At 40.3% G+C, this 26,037-nt stretch overlaps 1 protein-coding gene across 2 annotated transcripts in view; it reads left to right on the forward strand.

Annotated features, from left to right (window-relative positions):
• galnt1 (UDP-N-acetyl-alpha-D-galactosamine:polypeptide N-acetylgalactosaminyltransferase 1) overlaps positions 1 to 26,037 on the forward strand; it is a 204,873-nt gene that overhangs the window by 173,591 nt on the left and 5,245 nt on the right. For both annotated transcript variants that reach the window (XM_088601436.1, XM_088601435.1), the window contains 5 exons: positions 168 to 285; positions 1,224 to 1,404; positions 12,857 to 12,996; positions 18,096 to 18,194; positions 19,901 to 20,035. In XM_088601436.1, the coding sequence (XP_088457562.1) occupies positions 168 to 285; positions 1,224 to 1,404; positions 12,857 to 12,996; positions 18,096 to 18,194; positions 19,901 to 20,035 (673 nt within the window). The remainder of the gene's footprint in view (positions 1 to 167; positions 286 to 1,223; positions 1,405 to 12,856; positions 12,997 to 18,095; positions 18,195 to 19,900; positions 20,036 to 26,037) is intronic.

Consider the following 26,037-nt stretch of genomic DNA (forward strand, 5'->3'; position numbering starts at 1 on the left):
ACGATGGTTTGTAGCCATTTTTGGCAAAGGTCTGCTTCTTTCCAGGAGAGAGGTCTGCGTGTGTGATGAGTAGTGCAGTGCAGCTCTGAGCCAGGCAAGCTTTATGCTGTATTTAGCCAATGGTTCTGTGCCCTGGCTATGACCCCTTATATTATTTGTGCCATCAGGACACCCACAATGGCAGGAGGCCTCTTCTCCATCGACAGGGACTACTTCCAGGAGATTGGCACCTACGATGCAGGCATGGACATCTGGGGAGGGGAGAACCTGGAGATCTCTTTTAGGGTAGGACTTGTTCAGGAGCTTATTATTACTTCAGGCAGAGGGTGAATGCAGAGTTTATGAGACTCATGAGACTTTCTCTTCTTGCCTTCATCATCAAGACTGTCAGCACTGTCAGTGAGTAAATGAACCCACATGTTTGGTGCGATCGCAGAATTTTGCCAGCAAAATGAGATTCCTCAGACATCTGAGAAGTTAGAAAATCTTCTGGAGTCTTGGTATAGTTGAAGGCATCTCCATGAAGTCTAAATGAGAATGGTTACACTTGTCTGTACTTGTATGCTCTCAGGTTTATGGTTAAAGTTCCTAACTATATATCAAATTAATATTTCATTATATTGCTATTGATGTAGAATATCCATGGTCTTAATTTTCCTATTTATAAATAATGGGAATTGGTGACAAAGTGCTTTATTAGTTTACTGGAACCGACAAACATCAAAGTCACACTTCATAATTCTTCAGAAAGGATGAGGTTTTGAACACCACATGTTCTCTGAATGCATTGTGCAGGCATTTGTCCCCATCTGTACTGCACAGCTGTCTGCCACAGATTTCATATGAGTGTGCAGACGAGTGAGCTACTGATGGAGCTTTATCTGGGTGCTTGTGAAATGGCCTGCGAACACTGGAGCACTTAAACATCTGTGCCTGTCCTAGCACTCTCTTCAAAAAGGCGTCATTTTGGATATCTGACAGCCCTTTATCTTATTAGTGAATAGCCAATGCCGAGAACCTTTTTGTATTAATTTTGAGACAATGTAACAAGTTTACAAATGTTTAAGATATTGATTTTCATCCATTGTAATTCAGTTCTGCGTCTCCCAGCCTGTGTCTGACCCAGTGTATGTACTGTATGTTGCTGGTGACCTCTTGATGATGACTAGACCTGTCTACAGGTATCCACCGGTGTGTGTGTGTGTGTGCTTGCATCTGTGCAGATCTGGCAGTGTGGGGGGACTCTGGAGATCGTGACCTGTTCCCACGTGGGCCACGTCTTCCGCAAGGCCACGCCCTACACCTTTCCTGGCGGCACGGGCCAGATCATCAACAAGAACAACCGGCGGCTGGCCGAGGTCTGGATGGACGAGTTCAAGAACTTCTTCTACATCATCTCGCCGGGTGAGGTCCCACTGCTCTCCTTCAGTGTGGCTTGCAGAGCCAGCGGAATGAGTGTATCGGTACAAGTATAGCAAGAAACAGATCTGCTTTTTGGCAAAAGAAATGAAGACATTTCATTTGTGTATCTCTTATTTTTTAAATTGAGATCCAGAGAGTTAGTCTGGAGATTATCTTGCTTTGAAAAAAACTAGATCTGGGCCTCCGGAGTGTTTCAATCACTTAAGTGCAGGTCGAGCTTTTTGGTCCCAGATTGGGACCTGGGGCATGTCAAAGCCTCTGAGTAAAGTGTTACCAGCTATTTACTCTTGTTGCCTTTTCATTTTGTCAATGCGCAGAATCTGCAGTCTTCTTTTGGATCTGATGGGCGTCTAAGCCCAGTGGAGCTGAATTAGTGGCCACCACATGAGATTCAAGAAAACATGTAACAGGTGGTACAATTCGTATAATTTAGCATCCATATATTAAATTAATTTTCTGTGAGCTTGGCAATCAGTGAGTCTCCAAAGCTGTCAGGGTCATTTTAATAATCCCGTCTGGTTCATGCTGAGCTTTTTTTGGGAATTTGAAACCAACAAAATAATCGTATCCAAAGTTAGTAGTCTACATTGTGTACAGACATGGCATTATTTCGTTGTAATGTCAGATAAAACTACCCCATGGGGCTGGGTTTCATGTTCCATGTCAAGTGTTTCATAGCTGTGAAATCAATAGAATCCTAAACAAAATTTAGCGAGAAGCACTTTAGAAATGTAAGTTACAGAGTATAAAAGGGAAAGGCCCTTTTAAGGAACTGCATCTTCTACCTTAAAGGCTTTAAGAAGTACCACAAACACTGGATAGTTGTAATTGGGACACAAGTCACCTTTAGTTAATGAGGGAGCTGCTTTTGACATCTGACCTTTCCATCTATTATATAGAGGCCGAGCTCAGCGTCCCAACAGCCCGTCAGTCATGCTATAATTATGATATCTGATAGCTCCATTGAGTCCTTCAGAGAGTGGTATCTGTGTTTATCTGAAGTACTGTAATTGTTAGTCACATGACAAGAATGGGATAATTAAGAATTCTGAAGGCCTCAGCTCCAGAAAGAAGCTGGCTTTGAGCTGTACACTTTGGATAATGGATATTAATATCTCTGCCAATAATACTTATTGTTATCAGGCGTTGACCTAGGCAGTGCCTCATCTAAGGAATGAATAATGCAGGAAGCCTAAAATAAACAGCAGTGTCAGATTCCATGCTCTGCGGCAGCCAGCCTCCTTCGTACCCCACTGCTGAGCAGACAGGGCACACACTGGGAAGCTGACCTAGGTCACATACCTGCCAGGGATCCAGAACAGTCCATCACAGTTAAACGTAAGACATTATCTCGTGCATAGAGTGAGGGGGCTTACAAAAGTGAACATATAACTCTGGAGTTTTTAGAATATTTTTGCTTGAGAAACCAATACTTAAAGTTTCTTACCACCTCATGATCACTCATTATTCCCTAGAAAGCATAGAAGCAAAGCACTGTCCTCGTTCTGTATCATACAGTTCATCTTGTTACCTTAATTTCTTCTAATTCAGACTTACTGTAGAAAACCATGTCTTTAAGTCCTTTAATTAGTCTGCAGCTATGCATAGCATTTTACTTATTTTAAGTTTAATATTTAATACTTTTTCCCAGTTCTATATTTTATTTTAACTATTACATGTATAGCTATAATAATAATAATTGCTTACACTCATATAGCGCTTTTCTGGACACTCCACTCAAAGCGCCTTACAGGTAATGGGGACTCCCCTCCACCACCACCAATGTGCAGCATCCACCTGGATGATGCGACGGCAGCCATACTGCACCAGAACGCTGACCACACATCAGCTATCAGTGGGGAGGAGAGCAGAGTAATGAAGCCAATTCATAATACTGTGCATTATCACAGAAATGTCCTATTTCATTCAGACATATATGCAAAAATGAATAAATAATCTACTAGGCTATTAAAGGGAGACTTCAGATGATGCCTAATGTGTATTCTGTCTCTGCAGTCTGCAGGCTGATAAAGAAATTAATTGATAGGCAGATAAGAACAGTAGCAAACAGGGGGCCAATCGACCCATCTAATCCATTTGGATCTTAGTAGCTTAGTAGTAAAGTATTGGCTTCAATAACAAGGCTAGTTAGCTCATTCCATGCTGCCACAACCCTTTGCATATAGATGTTTTCATGTGCTTCTACTTGTCCACTTGTTCACGTTTCACTGTTGATTCTGAAGACGTCCATGGGGTTGTCAATGCCATTGAGGATTTGAGAATGCTTTGATCAGGACCCCTCTTACTTGTCTTTGCTCACAACTTAAAAGACTCATTCCTTTCAGCCTGTCAGTGTAGTTCATTCCTCTAAGCCTGGCATGTATCAGGCTGATCTTCTCCGGACCAGCTCCACAGCAGCAATCCCCTTTTTTTAACATGGTCCTGTTTTTGGTCCCAAGCTCAGTGCAGAAGTGCTCGGCTCTGTTTTTAAAGTTTGATTGTTATAATTGCAGTAAAAAAAAACAAAAGGTTAGAAGACAGACTTTTAAAAGTGTGTGACCCTAATCACTTATCTAAACAGACACTGTGGAAAATATGGTGAAATGGGGACCCCTGAGATCCCTCGTAGGATAAATGTCATCGATAAGTTAAAAAACTGATGTCAGAAAAACTGAAAAGCAGCTGTGGGAATAGTCTAGCAGTGCCTGAAACTCCATACCTTCGAAAAACAGACTGGTCTAAGAGCTTGGATATGTTATTAAAGCAGACAGCTTTGATGAAAACAAATGTTCACACCAGAAGTTTGGAATCATTCAAGTTATTGTTTTGTTGGTTGGTGAACCAATACATGGTGCAACGATATAGAAAACACATCTTTTTGCTTGATTTCACAATTTACAATTTTGGCGTGTACTTTAGAAAACATGAAAAAAACGTTTGATCCGTTGCTGTCTATTTGTCTTCATCTGTTTCCACTCTCACAATGAAAACTTATAAATATTTTTGGAATGAAACCCAAAAGCTTTCAAGAAAGTACTGCAGGAGTTGATCCTGTGCTCCTGGGAGCAAACTGAATCAAAACAAATGGGGATTTGAGATGAGTGATACACCCCTTGTGGACATGAGGAGGAGCTAACATAGAACCCAGGCCAGCCAATAAATTATTTATTGAAATAGAGGCATAAATTCTTGGCTGAAATAAGTTATTGGCTGAGGTCGATGTGCAAGGTTTGATTCCTTAATTGAACGTGCTTCAGTTACAAATCAGAAACAGGCGTTTTGCACGAAAAAATACCCTGTGGTCATTTTAAGGAAAAAACAGTTGTCATAATTTCAGGCCAGCTCTAGTTTTTTTTTTAAACAAAATTTGTGAAACTTGAGAAAATACTTTGCCGAACTTTATCTCTCCGTGTAGTTCCTGTGGTGTAGCTGTGTGTTTGTTTAAGGCAGCTGCTGTGAGGTGTGTTTTGGCTGTGGCATTATTGTAAAGGCATTCTTATCTTTGATTGGGAGAAAAGCTCTGCGAAATGAATTGCCCTGTCTTATAGAAGTTCATACAGGCAGATACGCCTGCCATTTGGGTTATACTGTAACAGTAGTGTGGAGTTATGACAGGACAGCAAAGCTGCTTGATTTGTAAACTGCCCTCAGGGCCTACACAGTCTGCTGCACTGCTCAGCCTGCTGCTGTATTGTAGCGGATAACAAAACCAACCAAGAACACATTCCCAAACTGTGTGGCTTAACCCAAAAGTGTCAGTAAAAAGTTCACTTTTTCCTGAGGTGTGTATAGCAACAACAATGGCATGAGAGGGTGAAGGCCATTGTACAGTCTATATACTCTCTGGGCAGTAATCAAGATGATTTTCTTTGCAGTTGCAAATACAAATCGGAGCTCCTTGAACCATCCGCTGTCGGGTGGAGCAGGTTGCTGACCAACGAGCACTGTGCTGTGGTCTTCCCTGACTGGGCAGGATCACTGCAGCTAGGAGTCGCTTCAGTGTTGGAACGACATGAAGCCTCCTGTTGAACGAATCTGATTTTCTCTGTAATATCTCTACAAGCCTTTCTGAGCATAGATTTTGAGCTTCTTGTTTAAAAATAAACCAACTATTTTGTTAAGAGGCTTCTTTAATCAAATGTCTTTAATGTATAGATTGAATACAGATACAGGATTTTCAAATTCTTATTCCATATAATACAGTAGGTACAAGAGGACACTGTTTCTCAGTGACAGATGTAAGAAACCCATTAGCTGTGTGACAGTATGTTACTGCAGTGACCTTAAGGAGAGGAGTAGCAGCCCTGGCGACGGCACAAAGCCTGCCCAGTGGAGTGATAGTAATTTCATGGTACAGAGCCTCTATTAACCTTGCCAATGTGGAAGAGTTACCTCTGCGTGCCACTGCCTTCAGGTGTTCAAATAATGAAGGAATCTTGGGATGCCTCTGAGGCGAGCACTTCAGCTGTAGTCACCTTTGTGATATTCCAGACGTGTCATGTCATGGTTGGGGAGATGACACTAGCACGAAAATTAAACAATAGATATGTAGCATGCTTCCCAACCACTTGTTGTCTTTCCTGCCTGCCTTGTCCATTTTCCACTGCATTCATTTTCAGGCAGGATTTAATTTAACAAGGCTGTACTGTATTACTTGTTTGTTGTTTGCTTCAATCAACTTGTGGTCAAGGTTTGCAGTGAGGTGAAAGAAAAACCTTACAGTCATCTGTTCTTCATGTACGTTTTTTTTAAGGTAACCAAAATTCCTCAGGCTCAAATAAATGAGAACAAAAATAAATGTATATCCTGTTTATCTTCAGTAACACAGATTAGATGTGTTAGGTTAGAATTAAGTCACATATTGTAGAAACTGAGCCGGAAGAAATATTACTGTATTACTCTATTACCACATCAGTGAGGCATCGGGCAGCTTTAAGGGGAAATATAGCTCCTTCGGGATTTTTCAAAGTGTTGTTGGTAGGCCAGATCAGAGATAAACAATTGTGAATTTACAATGCCAGCTTGTCATAGTAGGCAAGTTTTAAGTTAAGACATAAATATCAGTTTATTAAGAATGTTTCACAGGTCAAAGCGTCAATGTCACCAGTGAAATCCTTCATTTTACCTTAACCTAATGACCACAAAAATAACATGTTTTGGGTGACACATTGGCACAGTGGTTAGCATTGGCATTTTTATGTTCTCCCTGTGTTTGTGTGGGTTTCCTCCCACACTCCAAAGACATGCTGGTAGGTTAATGGGGTTCTGGGAAAACTGGCCCTGGTCTGAGTGTTGGTCTGTGTCTGGCCTGCGATGGACTGGCTTCCCATGCAGGGTGTATCTTGCCTTGCGCCTGTTGCTGGTCATGTGAGGCCCCAGCGCCCCCACCTCCCTGTATAAGATAAAGCAGTTAGGAAATGGTTGGAGGAGTAACATGCTTTGCAGCTATTGTGCTGTGATAATAATGTATGTATATATTATTATTGTATATATAAAATAATGTAATTATATTTTTGTGCTCAGACACCCATAGTGTCAGGATAACATTAAAGCTGCAAATTTGCCTGTGATCTATTGAACTGCATTAACTACTTCCAAACAATATTAGACCTTAATATGCCTTGAAGACAGCCGTGCAACTCCTACACTTCATGGAAGAAAGAATATTGACATGAAGCTCACATGGAGCTCATCTTGCATGATTGGAGAGGTGTTTATGGAGGGCTCCCTTGAGTGTTGCTGATCTGCAATATAGAAGACTGGTGCCATTTTCCTTTCCCTTATTCTCTGGACATCACCTGATCAATAAGAGCTTATCATTGCCTTTTCATTAGGGCCCTTCACTCCTCCATCAATTATATGCCAATAGAAACCCGTTCAGCCTGAAAATGCCTTTCTCTGTTGGAGTCAAGGTTTCATGGGTTGTGTCTCCTCAGTCTTCACATTTAACAGCTAAGAGGAGTCTCTTGCAGTTACTGTCTACTAACCGCCTCTTTCACATTCAGGAAAGAAATGGAATAGCAGAGAGTTTCTGTTTCAAATCCTGTCAGGACTGGCTACGGGCATAAATTAAAATGTAGAGCAAGTAACCATGAATATTTATCTTTAATGAATAAGTAAACCTATTTAACGTTTATGTTTGGCCCCTTAAGTATATGTTGTATGTGCTGTGCCCTGAATTTTAACTTTATGATCACGTTAAACAAAAAGATTATGCCTACAGAATGAAGTATTATTTGGTATTCTTTAGAGTGTTTTGTTGGCTAATAAACTCACGATAACCGCTCTTCCAGGATTTGCTGTCTCACAGCTGACATCAGCTGTGTAGATTATGATATATCTACGTACTCTCATTTTTCATATCTTAAATAATGTTGACAATAAATCATCTCGCCTATTTTCTTTTTTATTGAGATTCTATGCTGTGCCTCAAAAAATCTTGCAGTTTTTTTTTCCTTCACAAGTTGTGTCAAAAGGTAAACTTTTTTGGTCTAAATAAGCATTAGGTGCTACTTCCGTCAAATGTGATGTCTTTAGTAATGAACAACTTCACATCTTTCACCCTGTCGTCTCTCATTGGGACCGTGCTGCTACATTTGAAATTGTGAAAAAGGTATATACTTCTCTTTCATTCCTTACATATTAACTACTGTAGCTGTGCAGTTGTCTCAGAGAATTGGGTGATATGGCTGGCTTAGGGATAACAGTTAGGATTTCTTGCATTTATTCAGATATCTTCATCCCAAAGGATGGCGATTTGTAATGGGGACATCCCTGAAGGCCAGATGTCCAGTCTGTCTGTGCAAGCTGTCCTTCTCCTTGCTGGATCATCAGTGGGAACACCTTTGTGTGATCTAGGAACAAAGATGTCAGATATTTCTAAACATTGGTTTAACCAAATCCAGTTTGATTTCAAGAATCTTATATCTTTGATACCATGCCACTGCAAATCCTTTATTCTCTGACCACAAAATGTAGGTTTCTAAGTGCACTGTAAAGCAGTGATATTACAAGTGGCCAGCGAGTGTCAAGGTACAGGAGTCATGTCCTCACACTCCAGACTGGTCTTGCCCTACGGCTGGGGGCATGAGCTGAGCTGTGTGTTAGTGTTCGTCTCCGAAACAGAAATAAAGCGATTTTAACTGAACAGATGCAGACACCCGTGTGTTTTGGACTGTCAGAGGAAAACAGTGAATACCGTCGTCTCCCGATTTGTAGTTTGGGACAAGGGAGTGCTGTTGAACTGTGGTGGCCTCTCCTCTTTTTGATTTTGATTTCAATGTTTTGGGGGTTTTTTTTTTGCTATTAAATTCTATTTTAGCAGCTTGGGATTTTGTTATTATTCTAGCAGTGAATTTTGTGGATTATTTTGAACTACTGTACTGGACTATTTAGAACTACTGGATTATTGATGTATTGGATGCAATCACGTTTACCGGCTACTGGGGTTGTTGCTGGTAGCTGGCCTAGTGTGAGGTGTTTATTTTTTGCAGATTTTTTTTTTCACATGTTGCCAATGACACAAGAATGTTTTATCCTGAGGAATATATGGCAGAACATTTTTCACGCACTGTATGTTACATACTGAAGATCAGAAATTACTCCATTTGGCATACTGAAAGGTTCCTTGTATCCCACTAAAAACTGGTCTGCACGCCACACTTAAAAGCAGCTAGTATGGCCATCGCTAGACTGTCTACAGTACAATCCTTGTGGTGTGTCATGCAAATTAGTGAAGTGAAAGAAGTTAGTAAATAGTTGTAATATTGAGGAAGTTGGAGATGTTTTTAATGATTTAAGGAGATCTGAAAGTTTCTTGTTAACCAGAACTAATTATAGCATCCCATAGGGATGCTGGATCCACAAATGTGTTCAGTGCTGGAAAAGAAATTGATTGCCGCAACCTGCCAGCCCACAGTTAACCTTGAACGGAACTTTTGTGTGAGCGAGTCCACTATGTCCAGTCAAACTTAACTCTGTGCTTTCCTAACACAGGCAGGTCTGTTAGCTGTTTTCACAGTCAGAGGCCTTGTGTTGAACCTTAGGAATTAAGCCAGTGAAAGGAGACTTTAATGAAAAATCTGTCCTGAATTCAGGACGAAGTATAGGATGCAGTTCCTTTCACAGGGAGGTGTGGTTATAATGAACAATATACCAAGCCGTGTTGTGGAGCACTACAGTCTTTCTAGAAGCTGCTTTTTGGGGTTTGAATCAATAACCCACTAGCACCAGAACAAGCACAGTGAACTTGAATTAACTGCCTTTGTTTGTGTTATGTCAGAGGCACAGTACTGTACATCTCTCTAAATTCTTGATTTTTTAGAACGTGGGTAGATTTTGTGATGTCCTTTGGAAGAAATATAAAACAGAGTTTGACTGCTTGGCCATGAACCCTCCATGGCCTATATTTTTTATTTTAATAAAAAAAAGGAAGAAGTGCTCATATGTTGTAGGAATGCTTTCATTGTTAGAAAAAGATCTCAAAAGTTTTATTACAACAATATATGCAAGCAGTATGACTGCACTTACTGAATGTTGAATATCCTGATGGTATTAGGTTGTGAAATTGTTTCATGAAAGGTGTACATATATTATTCAATTAGATGCCTGACATTATTGGCTTTATGCAAGATACTGTACATAATAACGTAAATTATTATTAATAGATTTATGATTCAGCCATTTTTTTCTATGAAAAAAATATTGTGTAATGAAAAAGTTTTTTATTCCCAGAAAGAGAACATTTTTTAATTTGCGGATTGAATATATTGCGATTGTTATTTTAGTGGTACATATTTCATATCTGGCTCTTTAGGAGACAAAGTCTGGCTGACATCCACCTCGATTCTGCAGTCAAATGTCATCGCTCCCTGAAAACATACAAAGGGGTTTGGGGAAATATGGGATAAGATACCCTGCCATGTTGTTGAAGCCGATATCCTGGTTTCTTCCAAGAAATGGCTGGATAAGATCCTTGAATTAATTAACTGCTGACAACAAAACAGGATAGATGAGCTGAATGGCCTCTTCTCATTTGTAACTCTTCTTTCTTCCGATTTGGAGTTCATGGACATTTTTTACAAGTGGGACTGCTGGCAGTCCATAAAATGTTAAAGCTCTCGTGATTTTGTTCAGAAAAGCAGGGGTATAAATTGCACTCTAGGCTTGAACAATCAATCCTCCCTAACTGTCCCCCTAAATCCAATTAGTAAAATAAATTCTCACATCTCCACCTGATGTGCTGTGTAGCACTTGGGCATCTTTTAGGTTGAAAAGAGCATTATAAATAAAAACAATTACACCTTTTATACAGGATGTTTGACATTAAGACCTTGTCTTTTGAGTTGCACTATCTGATCCTCAGTAGTTCAGTCTCTACTCTCTCATTATTTCAAGGAAGTGTTTGATCATTCACAGCCTGTCGAGTTCTTGTATGACCAACAGCATGGCTTCTCTTTTAAAAAAAAAATACCGGGAGGCCTGGCTTGAAAAGCTTTTATCTTGGGTCTCTCTGGATATGTTGTTCAGTATAGAAATTCACTGCTTCAGATTTAGTTATATCAGTATTCCTAAAAATGTCACGGATCTGATAGATAGCCAGTGCATCTGACCTCTTTCAAATTTGACAACTTTATTGTTACGGATCTTAGCCATGCAAGCACCTCAAGATATGGTTTAGACTCGTAGGACTGCTGTTGGACTGGACTGTTGGACTGTTGTTTTGACTCCACTGGCATTGCTTGTCTCACATGAAAGATTTGCAGAATGGATGGTTCATCAGTTGTGATTGATAAGCTAAAAAGCAATGTTGATATACTGCATTTGCCTCAAGACAGCTCTTTTTTTAGATTTGTATGGCTTGATTGGCAACATCATTTGCCTTCTCTAGGCACAATTCTTCATGCTTGTTTACATATTTAATTTGTTAATCGAGTTAGCTTGAGTTAGAATTATTGTCACATGTAGAATTACGATCAGACCTCTGATCAGACCTTGAACTGTTTTGACACAGTTGTCTGTACAGTATATGTTGGATGTATAATAATACAGCAACCCCACCAATACAAAAGATACTGTTATTATTTCATCAGATGGTTTTACTGACCCGTCTCCCAGGGTGCTGTAAGAGCGTATTTGTAACATATATTCTTATGTATTTAAAACTCTTTGTGATGACTTTATTGCAAAGTTTGAATTTGTTTTGTTTGAATGTTGTGCCTTCCTCTTTAAAGCACGGTTGTGAGGGTGTAGGGTTATTTGCACCTCTGTGAAATTCCTGACTACTAACATTTTCTTCAAATAGGTGAAGCCTGACAGTCCTAAGGCCTGCCTGACCACGCTGTGTATTCAGTGTATTGATCTCCAGTGTCCTGTTGTACAGATAATGACTTTTTTCTCAGCAGGGCAGGCTGGTGGGGGGGGGTACTACAGACTTCCCAGAAACTTTGTGCTCTGCCTTGTGCGAGAGGGAAAGAGAGTTGAGGGAATCTGTTAATTGGGAGTGGAGGAGTGGAAGTGGATGAAGAGCTGTGGGAGAAGCTCAGACCTCACTCAGTACGCCATATTTAAGTAAGAATGAAGCTACTCAGGAGGATATAAACCCTCCCACAGGAGTGTTTGAATGCAGCAGCTATAAGAGACTGCCAAACTTGTTTAAGTTTGTCATCACTTAACATTGCTGGGGCTGTAGTGTTGCATAAAATATCTACTAGAACATGGAAATGGAAGAGTTGCCCTGTTGTGGACTGTACTTCTACTGAAGAGGATGTTTCAGTACCCTGTGGTGGGCTTTTTGTAATTTGTCATCTTTGGGAATTTGTCTTTGGAGTAATTCGGATCTTCAAATTTCAATCCCTCATCAGGACGGCAGGATAAAAATGGATTTGTATATGGTTTTTGTGTGCCAATGAATTGACATCTGGATTCCATTTTGTGTGTGTGTGTATGAGAGATGTGTTTGAAGTCCTTGAAGTAAGTCACAAGAAAGCAATGCAGCCACAGTCTCCTGTGTATTGTTTTTTAAATGTACTTGAGCCTGTACTCCTTAGTTTAAAAAAGCAAAGCTCATATTGTTTGACTTTTTTAGGAAATACCTAGTTTTTCAAATAAATAAAGAGCATGGAGCATCCTTTCCAGATGGTATTGATTTTGTATGGTGATTTCATGTGAGTTGATTGTTATCCTGGTAAAATTTCAAATGCATATCAACATGGTAAGCATTGAAATTGCAATTTCATTTTTTGTAAAGAGGAGCAAGGAAGTACAGTACTTGGTACAGTTAACATAATCAAACAGATGTTCAGAATCATCCTGCAATAACTGAGGTGTTTATATGGCTCTTATACTAGTTTATCCTTCTTTTTCTGGGTGGGTTTCTCGAGTGTTAAGTTCCTAAATTTATGATTTCTCATGTTCTCCTGCTTGCGTCTGACAGGTGTCACCAAGGTAGACTATGGAGACATCTCCAACAGAGTCATCCTGAGGCAGAAGCTGCAGTGCAAGCCCTTCTCCTGGTACCTGGAAAATGTCTACCCCGATTCGCAGATCCCCCGGCACTACTATTCCCTGGGAGAGGTGAGGCCCCCGGACAGTCCCCCAAACACAGACACATGGGCACGCCTTCTGTCCAGCACTGAAGTAACACTGATAGTGAAGAGATGACGCTGTCGACAAACAGCGATACAAGTGCAGAGTAAGAGACAGATGATAGAGGAAAAGACATAGATTTCATTTTGAATATTAATCAATAATCAATAATGTCCATGTTATTTGTGCAATATATAATGATATTATTATTGTTTATTGATCACTCATGCAGTAATTATGCATGCCAGGTATGGTGTAAGACTCACCTGAATGACAGTTGAAATGTTGTGGTCAGTGGTTCTGGTTTCTAGTTTGAGTCCGGTTTCTTACAGTATAATGAAACACCTCGTGGCCCACAGCTGGGTGTTTGATCACATGTCATGAGATTAGAGGCAGGGTAAAAGGGCCTTGACGTTCTCAGGGGAAATTGAAGCTGTGGCAGCATGAATAACTGGTTCGGCCCCCTGCCTCAGTCTAGCAGAATTGAGACAATAGAAGGACCTTCTGGAACAGCACTTGTATTGTGCTGGATGGCAGAAGACTCAATGTCTGTCCACCTGGACATTCACTTGTCACTCCTCCTGCCTCTTATTCACATCGGGAGCCCAAGGCACTGATGAGACCTTGGGTAACAGCAGAAGGACAATTACAGTCCTCAATAATGGCAGATTAGGTTCATAGATGCCAGGCACGACGAAGACGCCCACTGTAACTCGGGCCCGTCTGATCCTTCCTACACTTTACCAGTTCTTCACCATCATCCGACAGTGCGGATTCAAGACAGTGCTGGGTAAATTATAGGAAAACTAGTTAATTTAGAATAGTTGGCATGTTGATGTTGATGTCCATGTTAATCAGCCTTGTTAATTATCTTTGAAGTACATGTGGCATCTTAGATTGATTATCTTTGTCATGTGAAGTCTGGACTACTCCAGCTGTTAAATGGCAGACCCTGGTGTCGTTACAGCTTTGGGTTGAAATGTAGGTTTTTTTTTTACTCCTACTTTTATGCTGATTTACTCTCATCCTACATAACTGTAGTAAACCTGCCATGGCCAGGAAGTGTACGTCAGTCCCTGCAGAGTGTGCCCATTGGTATTCAGAGAGGCAGCACTCTTCAATGCCTAATTTAAGTCAGACCGACCATTCAGTGACTGCTGTAAAAGCATTAGGAAATCTTTTTTAAACTTTTAATAGATTTTTTAGAAGACAGCAATTGAACAGGGCTTTCATTTTTATTCAGTGTAGAAATCGGTAAATCTCATTAATTACCCTCTCCCCGGTTTCTCTATCAGCCTTGTACACATTGTAATTACATTCCAGCAGTTCCTGAGGATACCATACATGAAATATATTCTCAGTGTTGCTTTAATGGCAACATAAAGCATATTCAAAGTGATGCTGCTTTCAGATTGAAATATCTTGATATTTCTCTCTTTAATTGCCCTAGTCATTACATGAAGCCATTTAAAATGCAGTAGAGGAATATTGTTCTCTGTGTAATAAGGATTAAAGACTCTTCATGGTTTTCTCTTATATTATTCTGAGAGAATTTTACTTTTTACAAAATATGTTCACAGGTGATTTTAGCTCTTTGGTAAATTTAGTAAAATAGCCTCACTGATGGGTCCCACAATACTTGATGTTTTTTCAATATAAAAACATATTGTGATAGGCAAAAAAAAACGTATGAAGCAAATGTCAGCAAGTTTAGTCAAGTAGGCAGATAGCCTACAGTGAAAACTTTTAAATCTAGTGTAGTACAATTTAATTACCCTTTCTGCCTGAGGCAGAGTCTGAATAGTAGATGAAAAGAGCATTTTAATGCAGTGAGAGGTAACCTACAGTGTTACTCACAATTAATTAACCCACAAAGGACCTGTATATCATTCAAAGAAGCTCAGACTCCAGCTGGCTCCCTTCCACAGCAGTCGATATGTATTCTGGCAGAAATATTACAGTGCAGCAGCAACTTGGTGGGTATTTAGTTGAGATGTTTTATTGAAAGACCTCAGGGCTGTAATGATTATTGTTGCTTACAGAGCTGCCCGTACCACAGCACAGTGTTCATACTGTGTTCATCAAGTGTTTGTCCTAAAATATATTGAGGCGTTTTCTCCGATAATTGCACATACTGTAAATACTCTTTGAATCATCCTGAGCTTTGATGTAATTGTCTACTCCCATAGAGGCAGGGTGAGAATGCAGCACTGATGTCGCTGAAGTCTCGAAGTTTTGAATGATTTAGAGAGTAATCGTGATCAAGTATGACACGAGTAGAAACAGTAGTAAAATAACGTGCACCAGGGCACATGTATTTTATTGCTGACCTGTCCCTGAAAAGACTCTTCTCGGGATCAAAGGGACAGCTTTGAGTTAATAATAATAATTAATAATTGCTTACACTTATATAGTGCTTTTCTGGACACTCCACTCAAAGTGCTTTACAGGTAATGGGGACTCCCCTCCGCCACCACCAATGTGCAGCTCCACCTGGATGATGCGACGGCAGCCATAGTGCGCCAGAACGCTCACCCCACATCAGCTATCAGTGGGGAGGAGAGCAGAGTGATGAAGCCAGTTCATAGATGGGGATTGTTAGGAGGCCATGATTGATAACAGCCGATGGGGAAATTTGGCCAGGATGCCGGGGTTACACCCCTTCTCTTTTCGAGAAACACCCTGGGATTTTTAATGACCACAGAGAGTCAGGACCTCGGTTTTACGTCTCATCCGAAGGACGGCGCCTGCTTACGCCTGCCACTATACTTGGGCATTAGGACCCACATGGACCGCAGGGTGAGCGCCCCTGCTGGCCCCACTAACACCTCTTCCAGCAGCAACCTTAGTTTTTCCCAGGAGGTCTCCCATCCAGGTACTGACCAGGCTCACACCTGCTGAGCTTCAGTGGGTTGCCAGTTGTGAGTTGCAGAGTGATATGGCTGCTTAGTTTCTTGGTGTTTCATGCGGAGATCTACTGTATGCAATGTAGATCTTTTTGCCTGAAAAAAATTGTGAAATGGACACTTACTTAAAACATAACTCTAAAAAGAAAAGAAAGTTATGTCACCATTAACAGTAATTCCGCTGGGGTATGTACAAACAGACACATTGTACATTTACATAGACAGGCACTACCCAGGTTATGTAACAATTGACTTAATGAAATTTAACTTTTCATAAAAGCACCACAAAATATGTAATGTATTTTTTCATAATTTTCAAGTAGTCCCCTTGCACAGTATGACTGTATAGTGCTTCCTTAAGTAGCTTCCATTAGCTATTTAATCTGTCCATTTTCATTTTTATTTCTTCAGAGTCTATTTAATCCATAAATGTTTTTTTCCCCATTTTATTGTAGAATACAATGTATTCATTATATTACAAAATGTGTATGTCAGAATTGCTCAAAAGAAAAATCTGACTGGCATAAAATGTGAATTGCACAACAGTTTCTCAAAATGAACTATTACGTACTGTAAATCGAACATTATATATATACAGTATACACAGTACACAGTTTTTATGTGTTTGCATGTATCTGTATGAATTTTGGCTTTATTTTGTATTGTGTGTCACAGTTGTATGTCATGTTGCAGCCTTTGCCATGTCTCAGGACAAGTTCTATCAACAATCATCTGTATCAGAATGCCACCCCACACAACAGCTAGGCCTCAGTAACAGCTTAATCGAAAAAGAGGAAGAAAGTAAATTCACAGGCATAATTTATTCTGCAGAATGACAGCTTCTGCTTCAGAGGCTATCACCAAACTCCCAGCTCAGAAATGTCAGAGAGCCGAGATGTAAGCGAAGTCGAACAGTGTGATTTAACGGCTTGTGGGCACATTTACATTCAAATAATAGTCTGCCATTGCCCTCCACAGGGACCAAAATGCCACGGGTATTTATATGAACCACGAAACACCATTAACCAAACAAGACCTAGGCCCAGGTCCCAGTTTGCTTTTGATTAGGGAAAAAAAGAAAGATGTTAAGTGTGATGAAGACCTGAAAAAGGTCTGTGTCAGAGATTGTCTCAGGGGGCATCATTTTCAGAGTGTTGAGACCTGCTTTTTAGTCTGCTGAATAAGAATACATCTGTTAATGTGTGGATTTCCACATCAAGCAGCAGTCCATGCAATCTTTAATACCATGATGTTGCTGTGGAGATTTGTCAGTAGAAGTTACTTTGCAGGATGAATTGAGCCCCGTGTCTGGGGGAGCCCCAGTTTGGGTATATGCCATGCTGGGGTGCTTCATTTTATGGCGCCTCATCAGGTGGGTTTATTCAAGAGGATTGTATTGGTGAAAGATTTTTGACCTGACAAACTCTTCAACAGAGAAGTTGTGAGTCTGGCTGGCCTACTTAGACATGAAGTTACAAAGAGCCTTGTAAAAGCCCCTGTTATTTATCACTGTTAGACTGTAAAGATAAAAGTCAAATCATGATTATTGTAACCACGGATCTGAATTTGCAATGCTGACTATCTGTTTTTGGATGATAATAAAATTAGTGTTTGCCACACTCCCTGTAACAAAAAGATAAAACATGTCTAAGAACTCTGGAATTAAAAAAAGATTGGGGTGAGTCAGATAGCAACTTTAAGGTGGACTTCTTCTTATGGACTAATGTAAGACTTTGTAGTTTTACTACCACCATCTCTGTTGGCAGGTGAATATTTACAATCTACAAAAACATAAAGTTAGGTTAATGGGCTTCTGAGAAAATTGGCAGTTGTGTGTGTGTCTGTGTTTGTGTTTGCCTTTAACAAGTCACAGTCAGTCTGCTCTGTCTACAGTTGGTTTCCTGGTGGGATTGGGATGGGTGTTGTGCTCACCAGAGTCAAGGCCCTTCTCATTGTGTTTATTAACTCTGCAGCCTCCTTTGATAAGCGTATCAACAGCTGACCAGGCCATCTAATTATTGCTCAATTGATAGAAGAGGAACAAAAACCTTACCACAGCAAATTTCTACATGTTTTGTCCCACGTATAGGTGAATAGGTCCTATATTTTGATGAAGGGATGAGCTAATAATAATAAGGTTTATTTGGGACTACAGTAAAAGAAGCCTTTTCCCCTTTTCAGATCCGCAATGTGGAAACGAATCAGTGTCTGGATAACATGGCCAGGAAGGAGAATGAGAAAGTGGGGATCTTTAACTGCCATGGCATGGGGGGTAACCAGGTGAGTCCCATGGTCCTCTTCTCTTTCATCCTGACGTCTGGGGTCAGCCTGATCCATATTGTGTTCGGCATGGTTTTGTTTTAAATGAATTATCTAAACATTTGAAGAGACTTCCTGGACAGCACTCAAAACTTTTCACTCCAGTGTGGAATTGTATTCTGTTGTTACAGTCTCCACACAAAATCTGATGACTGTTCAAAAACCATAAAATAAGAGACAAGATAAGGATCTTTTTCATCTTTCCTGACCCACATTGTCTGCTGCTAGATTTGTACCTTTCAGCATTTATTGCTGAAGTCAGAAAATTGGCAGCAAATTTTGCTGTGGAGCAGAAAGCTACACAGCCATGTTCGAATTATCTTCCATTTATTCGCTTTTGTGTTTGACTTTCCAGCTGAAACTTGAATGGAACAGAGCTCTTTGCTCTCCCAGGGCACGTAGCTTTGTACAGTAGTTTAAGCCAAAAAAATGTGTGTAAAAATCAGGCGTTGAAGTTTAGGGAAAAAAGTGCCCCGTGCTTTTCTAATAAGGACTTTTTTTTAAAGTTATTGTTTACTTAATTGGGACTACATAACAGTGCTGTAATTAAAAAACAAACATTACGGGAGATAACAACATGCCCCAAAACCATAAAGCAAAGTTTTCTGTAATCCATTGTTACTGTTTATCAATGCTCTAGTCCTTCATGGTGTCTTCATTCACTTTCACTGGACTTCTCTCTACCTGGAGGTCTGCTCTTAACTGAAGCTGTCCCATGTTATGTAATGAACCATACTGAATAATAATCATAATCACAGTCATTGTAATGTCCCTGTACATGTCATGTAAAAATGCTAGTTAAAGGTCAGGCATGTTGTTAAATCTCTTTGTGTAGTGTTTATGAAGGAGGTATGATAGTGTTATGTAGCCTCATTTAAGTAAAGCGTCATCAAAAAAAATCGAATGTTCTACATTTTTGTGTTTTTGAATTCCTGTCTTCCTGCCACATTGTAATCGAGTTGTTCTCAGCAGTGTTTTATTTTGTGAAAGCAGTGCTACCCCATTTTGAGCCTCTTTCAGGTCTCTAGAGTTCAGCTGGATTGAGGCAGGCCAGTAATTGGATGGGGTAACCTCTGCAGGAGATGTGTATTTTGTTTCGTGTGTCCCTGAAATTGACAAAGGTGAAAATGTATCTTCAACGATTAGAGCAAAGCAGTGCTGTGCTACATCAATGTGCAGAGTGTCCTTGACATTCCTTGCCTGAGAAACAACAACTAGCAATTTGCCTTTTTTCTGTGAGACAGATGGAATGGTTTTAATGAAACCAGATAGGACAACCAGAGGTTTGCATATTTGCACAGAATCCGTGACAGCATTCAACTGTGGTACTTGAGAACAGCTGAGTACTTTGATTTTCAATCCACCTGCTAAGTGTAAATAACCTGATTACTGTAATGACTGGCTTCATGAGATTGCTTAACCAACTATTAAACTATTGGTGATTTCAAGAGATCAATAACTCTTGCAAGAATTTGTGTGAGAGCCATGGTGTACTACACAGGGGAATTAAATGTTTTGCAGTACGTGCCATGAAACAGTGAAACTAAATGTTTCTAGTAAATTAGTGGGGGGGTTTTGTGTGTGATATCGTCTCTACTGGGAAGAACAGAGTTCAGTGCCACTTGTTTTTTTTTCCATCCATCCTTTCCTACCTTCCTCCTCTGCAGGTGTTCTCCTACACTGCCAACAAAGAGATCCGGACCGACGACCTCTGTCTGGATGTGTCAAAGCTGAATGGCCCTGTCATGATGCTCAAGTGCCATCACTTGAAGGGCAACCAGTTGTGGGACTACGACCCTGTGGTGAGTTCGGCTCCAGTGCTCCACTGCAAGCCGACAGGAGTGCGTGCTGATCCGCCAGCAGGGCTGGAGAAAGTTACCGTAAAGAAGTAATCCATTACAGTTACAAGTTACTTGTGCAAAAGAAAGCTTTTGAGGATTAAAAAGAGATTGGGAGAGCGGTAAAATCCTTATCACACAACCAAGAGGAAACAGGTTATTAAAAATACTTCCTCCCATCCTCTTTTTAGGTTAAAAAAAATATTTTTAGCTGCAACCTGAAAATCTAGTGCATTACTTTATGAAAATATCTTTTTCCAATACCATTAACAAGGCAGCTTTCAAAATTGTTGTGATCCTTTGCAAAAATACTCACGTTTTCTGCATCTAAAGAATCTCCTGTTCATTTTCCCAAATTATTTTTTATTAAGAAAATAATTTCCTTTTTCACAACGCTGTGAGAAGCTAGAAGATCTTGGTATGTCTGAAAAGAAAGGCTGTTGCAGGTTTGGTGGATTTTGTTTCTGGTTAGTGTTTTAATTTAACCAAAAGAGTCAAACCACAGAGGGCTGCTTCAGCAACAATATAGGGACTGAGCTGTCCTACAGGGCAAAGGGGAGGGCTGGGCTTTCCACTGGTGCTGTGAGCACCGGAGGAGCTGGGACACACTAGATGTGTGTGTGAGTTTCATTTGTTGTCTTCTTGAAACCTAATATCTATGTATACATATTTATTTTACATGCAATCTGTGGTGAGTTTGGGACGCACAAGGTTAACAGGGTGTCTTGAAGATATTAGGAGTGGTACAGTAGTCTACCAGCTCAACACCTCCACCAATGGCAAAATATCTTCAAGACAAGACCAGCCACCATTCCGTTTTAGGAATAAAGGAAGAGTACACAAAATAAATAAAAGTAGAATCTCACAGGTAAAGAGGAACACTGTTTTGTACTGAAAAGCAGAGTTTGAAATACTAGCAAGACAGCTGGCCTGTATGGGAGGACTGGATGTGAGGGAAGAATCCTTAAGTATCTCTCCAATACAGTGCATTCTGCTCTGTTCAGCCTCATCACCAACACCTGAACCGCAGCAACCAAAATGAAGAACAAAAGAAAGACATGCTAGTAACATAGCTACCTGTACCAAAAGCAATGACTTCCCAGGGCACATGAGCAGAGATTCAGTCCAGATGTCATGGAGCATTTCATTTGCCCTGATCTGTCCCCTGGCAGAGTTTTGTCTGGGTGCAGTTCGTGAAGCGCACAGTGGTCAGTGACTCATTTCTCCCCTCCTTTCACAGACACTCACATTGAGGAGACTGAACTGAATCCAATGACTCTATACAAGCCAGGCTATAAACTGGCGGTATTGCTCTCTCTAGATTTATTCTTTACAGGCGCTGCTTTATGGAGTTTTCATCATGTTTCTGTTCGATAACAATGTGCTCTCACCAGCAACTTTTTTAACTATTAAGGCAGTTACACAGTCTGCTGGCTATGAGACTGTGAATTGCACGCTGTTACTGTGCTCAAACACAAAAACTGATTGCTGTTACCTCTAAAACTGCTAACAGAAGGGTTGTTTTCTGAGAAAGATTGTGTCCTTGTTGATGTGTTCTCTGGTAACAGAGCACTAAAACACCTACCCCTCTCTTTCTCATTCTTAATGTCACCATTTTGTTTTTACAAGAGTGTGAGAGCTGGCTCGGACTCCTCAGTCTTCCCCTGGTAATTGCTGAGCTGCAGCCCAATTGTCTGCTGTGCCAGACATTGTCTCCGTGAGTGAGGCGCAGGGACAGTGACAGCTCAGCAGAAACTTTGCAAAGGCACACCTCAAAGAAAGCACTTGCTTTACTGAGCCACTGTCAAGTGAAGCAATGAAGAAAATGGAACAAAATAGGATTTTGTCTGAATGGCCTTTTCTGCTGATCTGGCAGTAGTTTAAAAAAAAAACTACTATAGCTCTAATACTTTTCATTTCCATTTGTAATATTAAAGGATACTACTCTGGGACAGGGTACAGATTGCAGTAAGTGCTCTCCATATTGCTCTCTTGAATGAGTTTTCTTTTTCCTTTCATAACTGTTTTATTAGGCAGGTAGTCTGAAAGAGTGATTTTTTTAGGCTCATTTGGCTTTCAAAGTCCTAACCTTACTCCTTACTCAAGCTCTAACCATAAGACATGTTAAAACTGTGAACTAAGCCGTGCCCAGTATTATGTATTATAAAAGTACTGTTATGTTTTGTGTGACGACAGTCCTGAGCAAGTATGAATGTTGTTGTATCACCGCTGTGAAGGTGATACGCCAGCATGTTTTGTAGACTACACGAGAGTGCCCTTGAATACAATGTGGGGAAGCTCATAATTGTTGTGCCAGTCAAATACAGTACTGTATGTCTGTTGCACACTAATCCAGATTCAGTCTGAAGCAAGATAATGTGCTCGTTGTTTTTAAAATGGGGGCAAAGCAAGTTCTCCCCAGGTGTTCTTGCAGTGTGTGGATGCTAATCACAGCAATTCATTTATCATGGCTCTTTATTGTTTATGGGTACATCTTCTGATTATTTTTTAAACTTGTTTTGTTATGCAGTGAAGAAGAACTTACCTCTTCAGTAAGTTTCAGTCGGGGGAATAAAAACATACGGAAAATGCTGGCTTGCCAACTAAAAAAAAAGGTGCTAATTAAACAGATTTTGAAGATAGCAGAAAGCATCTGTCCAGGCTGTGTTCTTGCGCTGGCAAAATGTAATCCAGCCACTTCTCTCCAGAAGACTAATTTCTTCAAATCATAACCAAGTGCCTGGTCTCCACCCAGCCTGTAATCTGATTCATTCTCTAGGCTCTTATTGGCAGCTCACTCATGAGCAAATATTGTGAAATACATTTACATGTGAGAACTGTTGTTAAATCCTACCTCACAGAAAATATTTATATTTAGCAAGAATTTTCTGCATGTTGCAGAGTTGCCACATGTATTGAAAAGGTCAGCATTTTCTGTCTCCTAAGAATTCTAGAATTTGAGATTTTCAACCAAGAGGAATCCTTTTGGCTATTTTGCTGTTTATTTTCAGTAATATTTTCAGAAACAGTTCTTGGTGGAATAGTTTAAATGGTAAACTCAATCTCAGATTGCAATGAATTCTCTTTTACTAGATATTTTACCGTTTTCACTACTTCCTGATAGATATTTCCTGCTAAAGATGTTTGGTGGTTGAAGGCCATCAATGGTATTTTAAAGACTAAAGATAACCCATATCTTGTAGAAAACCTCAATTAAAAGAATCTCTATTTAACTTGTGCCATTCTTCATGAACTCACAAGCTATTTCAAGGAGGACGTGTGATTGAAGGTGCTGGATGTCGCATTCTGGGAAGTGAATTTTCACTATAGACTGAAAAAAAGTTAAATAAAGGCAGGGGCAGGATAATGAACACATTTCCCACACGACAGATTCCCTTTAAAGACAGCAGTGGTAACTGGGCCATGTGCAATGTATTTCTAGCCCATTTTTTTGTCAATTTCAGCAGATAATTTCCAGGGACAGTCAATCACACAGCTGCTTTCTGAAATTAGCACTTCTATTAGCACTTGAAATTGCCAAACCTAACGTGCCAAGAGAAGTTACCAGAAACTGCTAGAGAAATCAAGTACTGTCTCATAAAGTCAAAAAAGGCACAAAATCAGAGTTAAAAAGTACTACATTGGGGATAAATTATGGAAGCTTGTTTCAATTTCCAGTTAACCAAAGAGGTACATTTTGGGCCCTTGATTCTCTCAGTAAAACTTATGCCCCTGCTAAATTGAAAGCATACTGTTATTCTTCCTTCAGATCCAGCACAAAGTGCTCTCAGTGGTTCATGCAGTCAGTGACCCTTTTAGAATGAATTTCCTTAAACAGCGGTTCAAGAAGAATGTTATTCTGACTTGGTCATGCTGGAGGTGTACAGCACTGGCTCAAGTGTGTTATGTGCAGTGTACTTTATAACTTACTGCTGTTAAACATAACCACATCATGTCAATGAGGAAAGACTGCTTTCAAGTCTTTTTGACAGAAAATCTGCAAATAATAATTTAAATACATTTAAATCAATGCAACATTTAAAGCTTTGGCGCTTCATGGAAGAGCACATTGTAGTAACTTCCTGATTTCTGTAAATATACAGTATACTTCAGAGAGCTTTTTATCGTTCCCGCTGGCCTTCTTAAAGTTACCCCTCTCTGCCTGAACTGATGTGCAGTCAAGCTGCTGGTGCAAAATGACAGCTGTGTGTCTCCATGCTGGGTGCTGAACTTCGATGGTGGATGATGTAGGTCTCCCTCATATCTAAAGTGCTTTGAGATCTGTTGAGAATGATAAAACTATTATTTCAAATGACCACTAACCTACACAGATGGTGCTATGTTACACATTGGTGCCAAGAGTTGGTGAATGTGTTCTGGTTATAACAGCAGCAGTGCTACAGTATATTGCTCGAAGTTCATTTCCAAATGTGTTTTCACACAGAAAGCTTCATCAATCCAGTGTAGAGGATGCTGTGCCCTACCCACGTTACATGTAAAAACAGGACACAGAACCCATGTTTGCAATGTGTCCCAAAATTAGCCCAGTAAGGCAATAACTGGATTATGCTTAGGTCACAAATGGTTTTAATTTTTGCCATCCACTATCAGCATTCCCAGCTGTTATCCATCTGCTGTGAGGTGTCGAGTAACACTGTGGTTCATGGCTTTGCTTTCCGGTTTTGTTGAAATGGCACTGTATCCTTTCATCCTTTCACATACTTTGTTAATTTTGAGCCAGAACGTTCAGCAGCTTTCTTTTACTCATTTGCCTTCTGAATATTCATAAACAACACATACAGACTTTTTTAAAGCTTCTTTTAACTGGTATCTGCTTGAATTGGCTGATTTCTGCATTTGTAAATTTACTATAGTTGTAGTCATAAAAAATGATTATTTCTAAAAACAGAAACTGCATCTACATCCTACAAACATTAATCTACATTATATTCTTAAAATATATTTCTGGGCCCAAATTGACTTACTAGGTATGTTGTATAATAACAAAGTATGTATATTTAGCATCAAAATAATCTTACCACTTATAACTGCAACCACACAGAGTTGTGCAAGTGCTTTATTTGAATAGAGTTAACGAAGATCAATTCATTAGACATATACAGTATGTCATCAAGAGGGTTGATCATGCAAGATCTACTTGAAACTCTTAGCTTAGTAGCATATAAGGCCACTATTATAAGGTATACAAACTGTACCTCTGTGCTGCATGGTTTGCACCAGGTTGCAAATGTGGTCCTGTGGGATTCTGTCTTATTTCTCTTGTAGAGCTTTGGCAATCATGTCCCTGATCACTGGTCTCTGAACCCTAGGTGTTACGATGCGTAGTTTAGGACCCGGTGCAGACGGTATAATCCAGAAGTGACTGGAAAGGGGGCTACAGGGAAAACATGGTTAGGAGAGGAATGGAAGGGATGGCGAACAGGGGGAGGTATCGACAGGGAATCCAGGTGCAAGGAGGGAAACGCTGGCAAACAAGTCCAAGGAAGTCCAAAAGGGAAACCGGGGCGCAGTCCATAATCCAAAGCCGGGACTTCCATCCAAGACAAAGAAGATTGAAATCTTGAACAGGAACACGGGGGTTAAAATGGAGTGACGAGGCCAGGCGCTCCGAGCCCCAGACAGAGCTTGGTCAGGACGCTGTTCGGAAGCCTATGCCTTCAACCCGCAGACATAGGGCGACTTGAAGCTAGACGGGCCTCCGGGTGTCCGTCTTCCAATGCAGAGCCCCGAGCTTCCAGAGCACCGGGTTTAAATAAAGGACAGAACAGGGGGAAGGTAAACGTGATAATGAAAAACACAAAAGGGTCGGAGCGCCCTCTAGAGGAGGGATGACGATCGTGACACTAGGAACCATGCGTTGTCCCAGCTCATCCCACAGATGTTCGGTGGGGCTGAAGTGGCGAGTAAGTAATCATAACTGTCATGTTCTCATCTCACAAGGAAGC

This window comes from Lepisosteus platostomus, chromosome 12 (assembly GCF_059453375.1).
Source record: "Lepisosteus platostomus isolate fLepPlt1 chromosome 12, fLepPlt1.hap1, whole genome shotgun sequence".
Classification (NCBI taxonomy): Eukaryota; Metazoa; Chordata; class Actinopteri; order Semionotiformes; family Lepisosteidae; genus Lepisosteus; species Lepisosteus platostomus.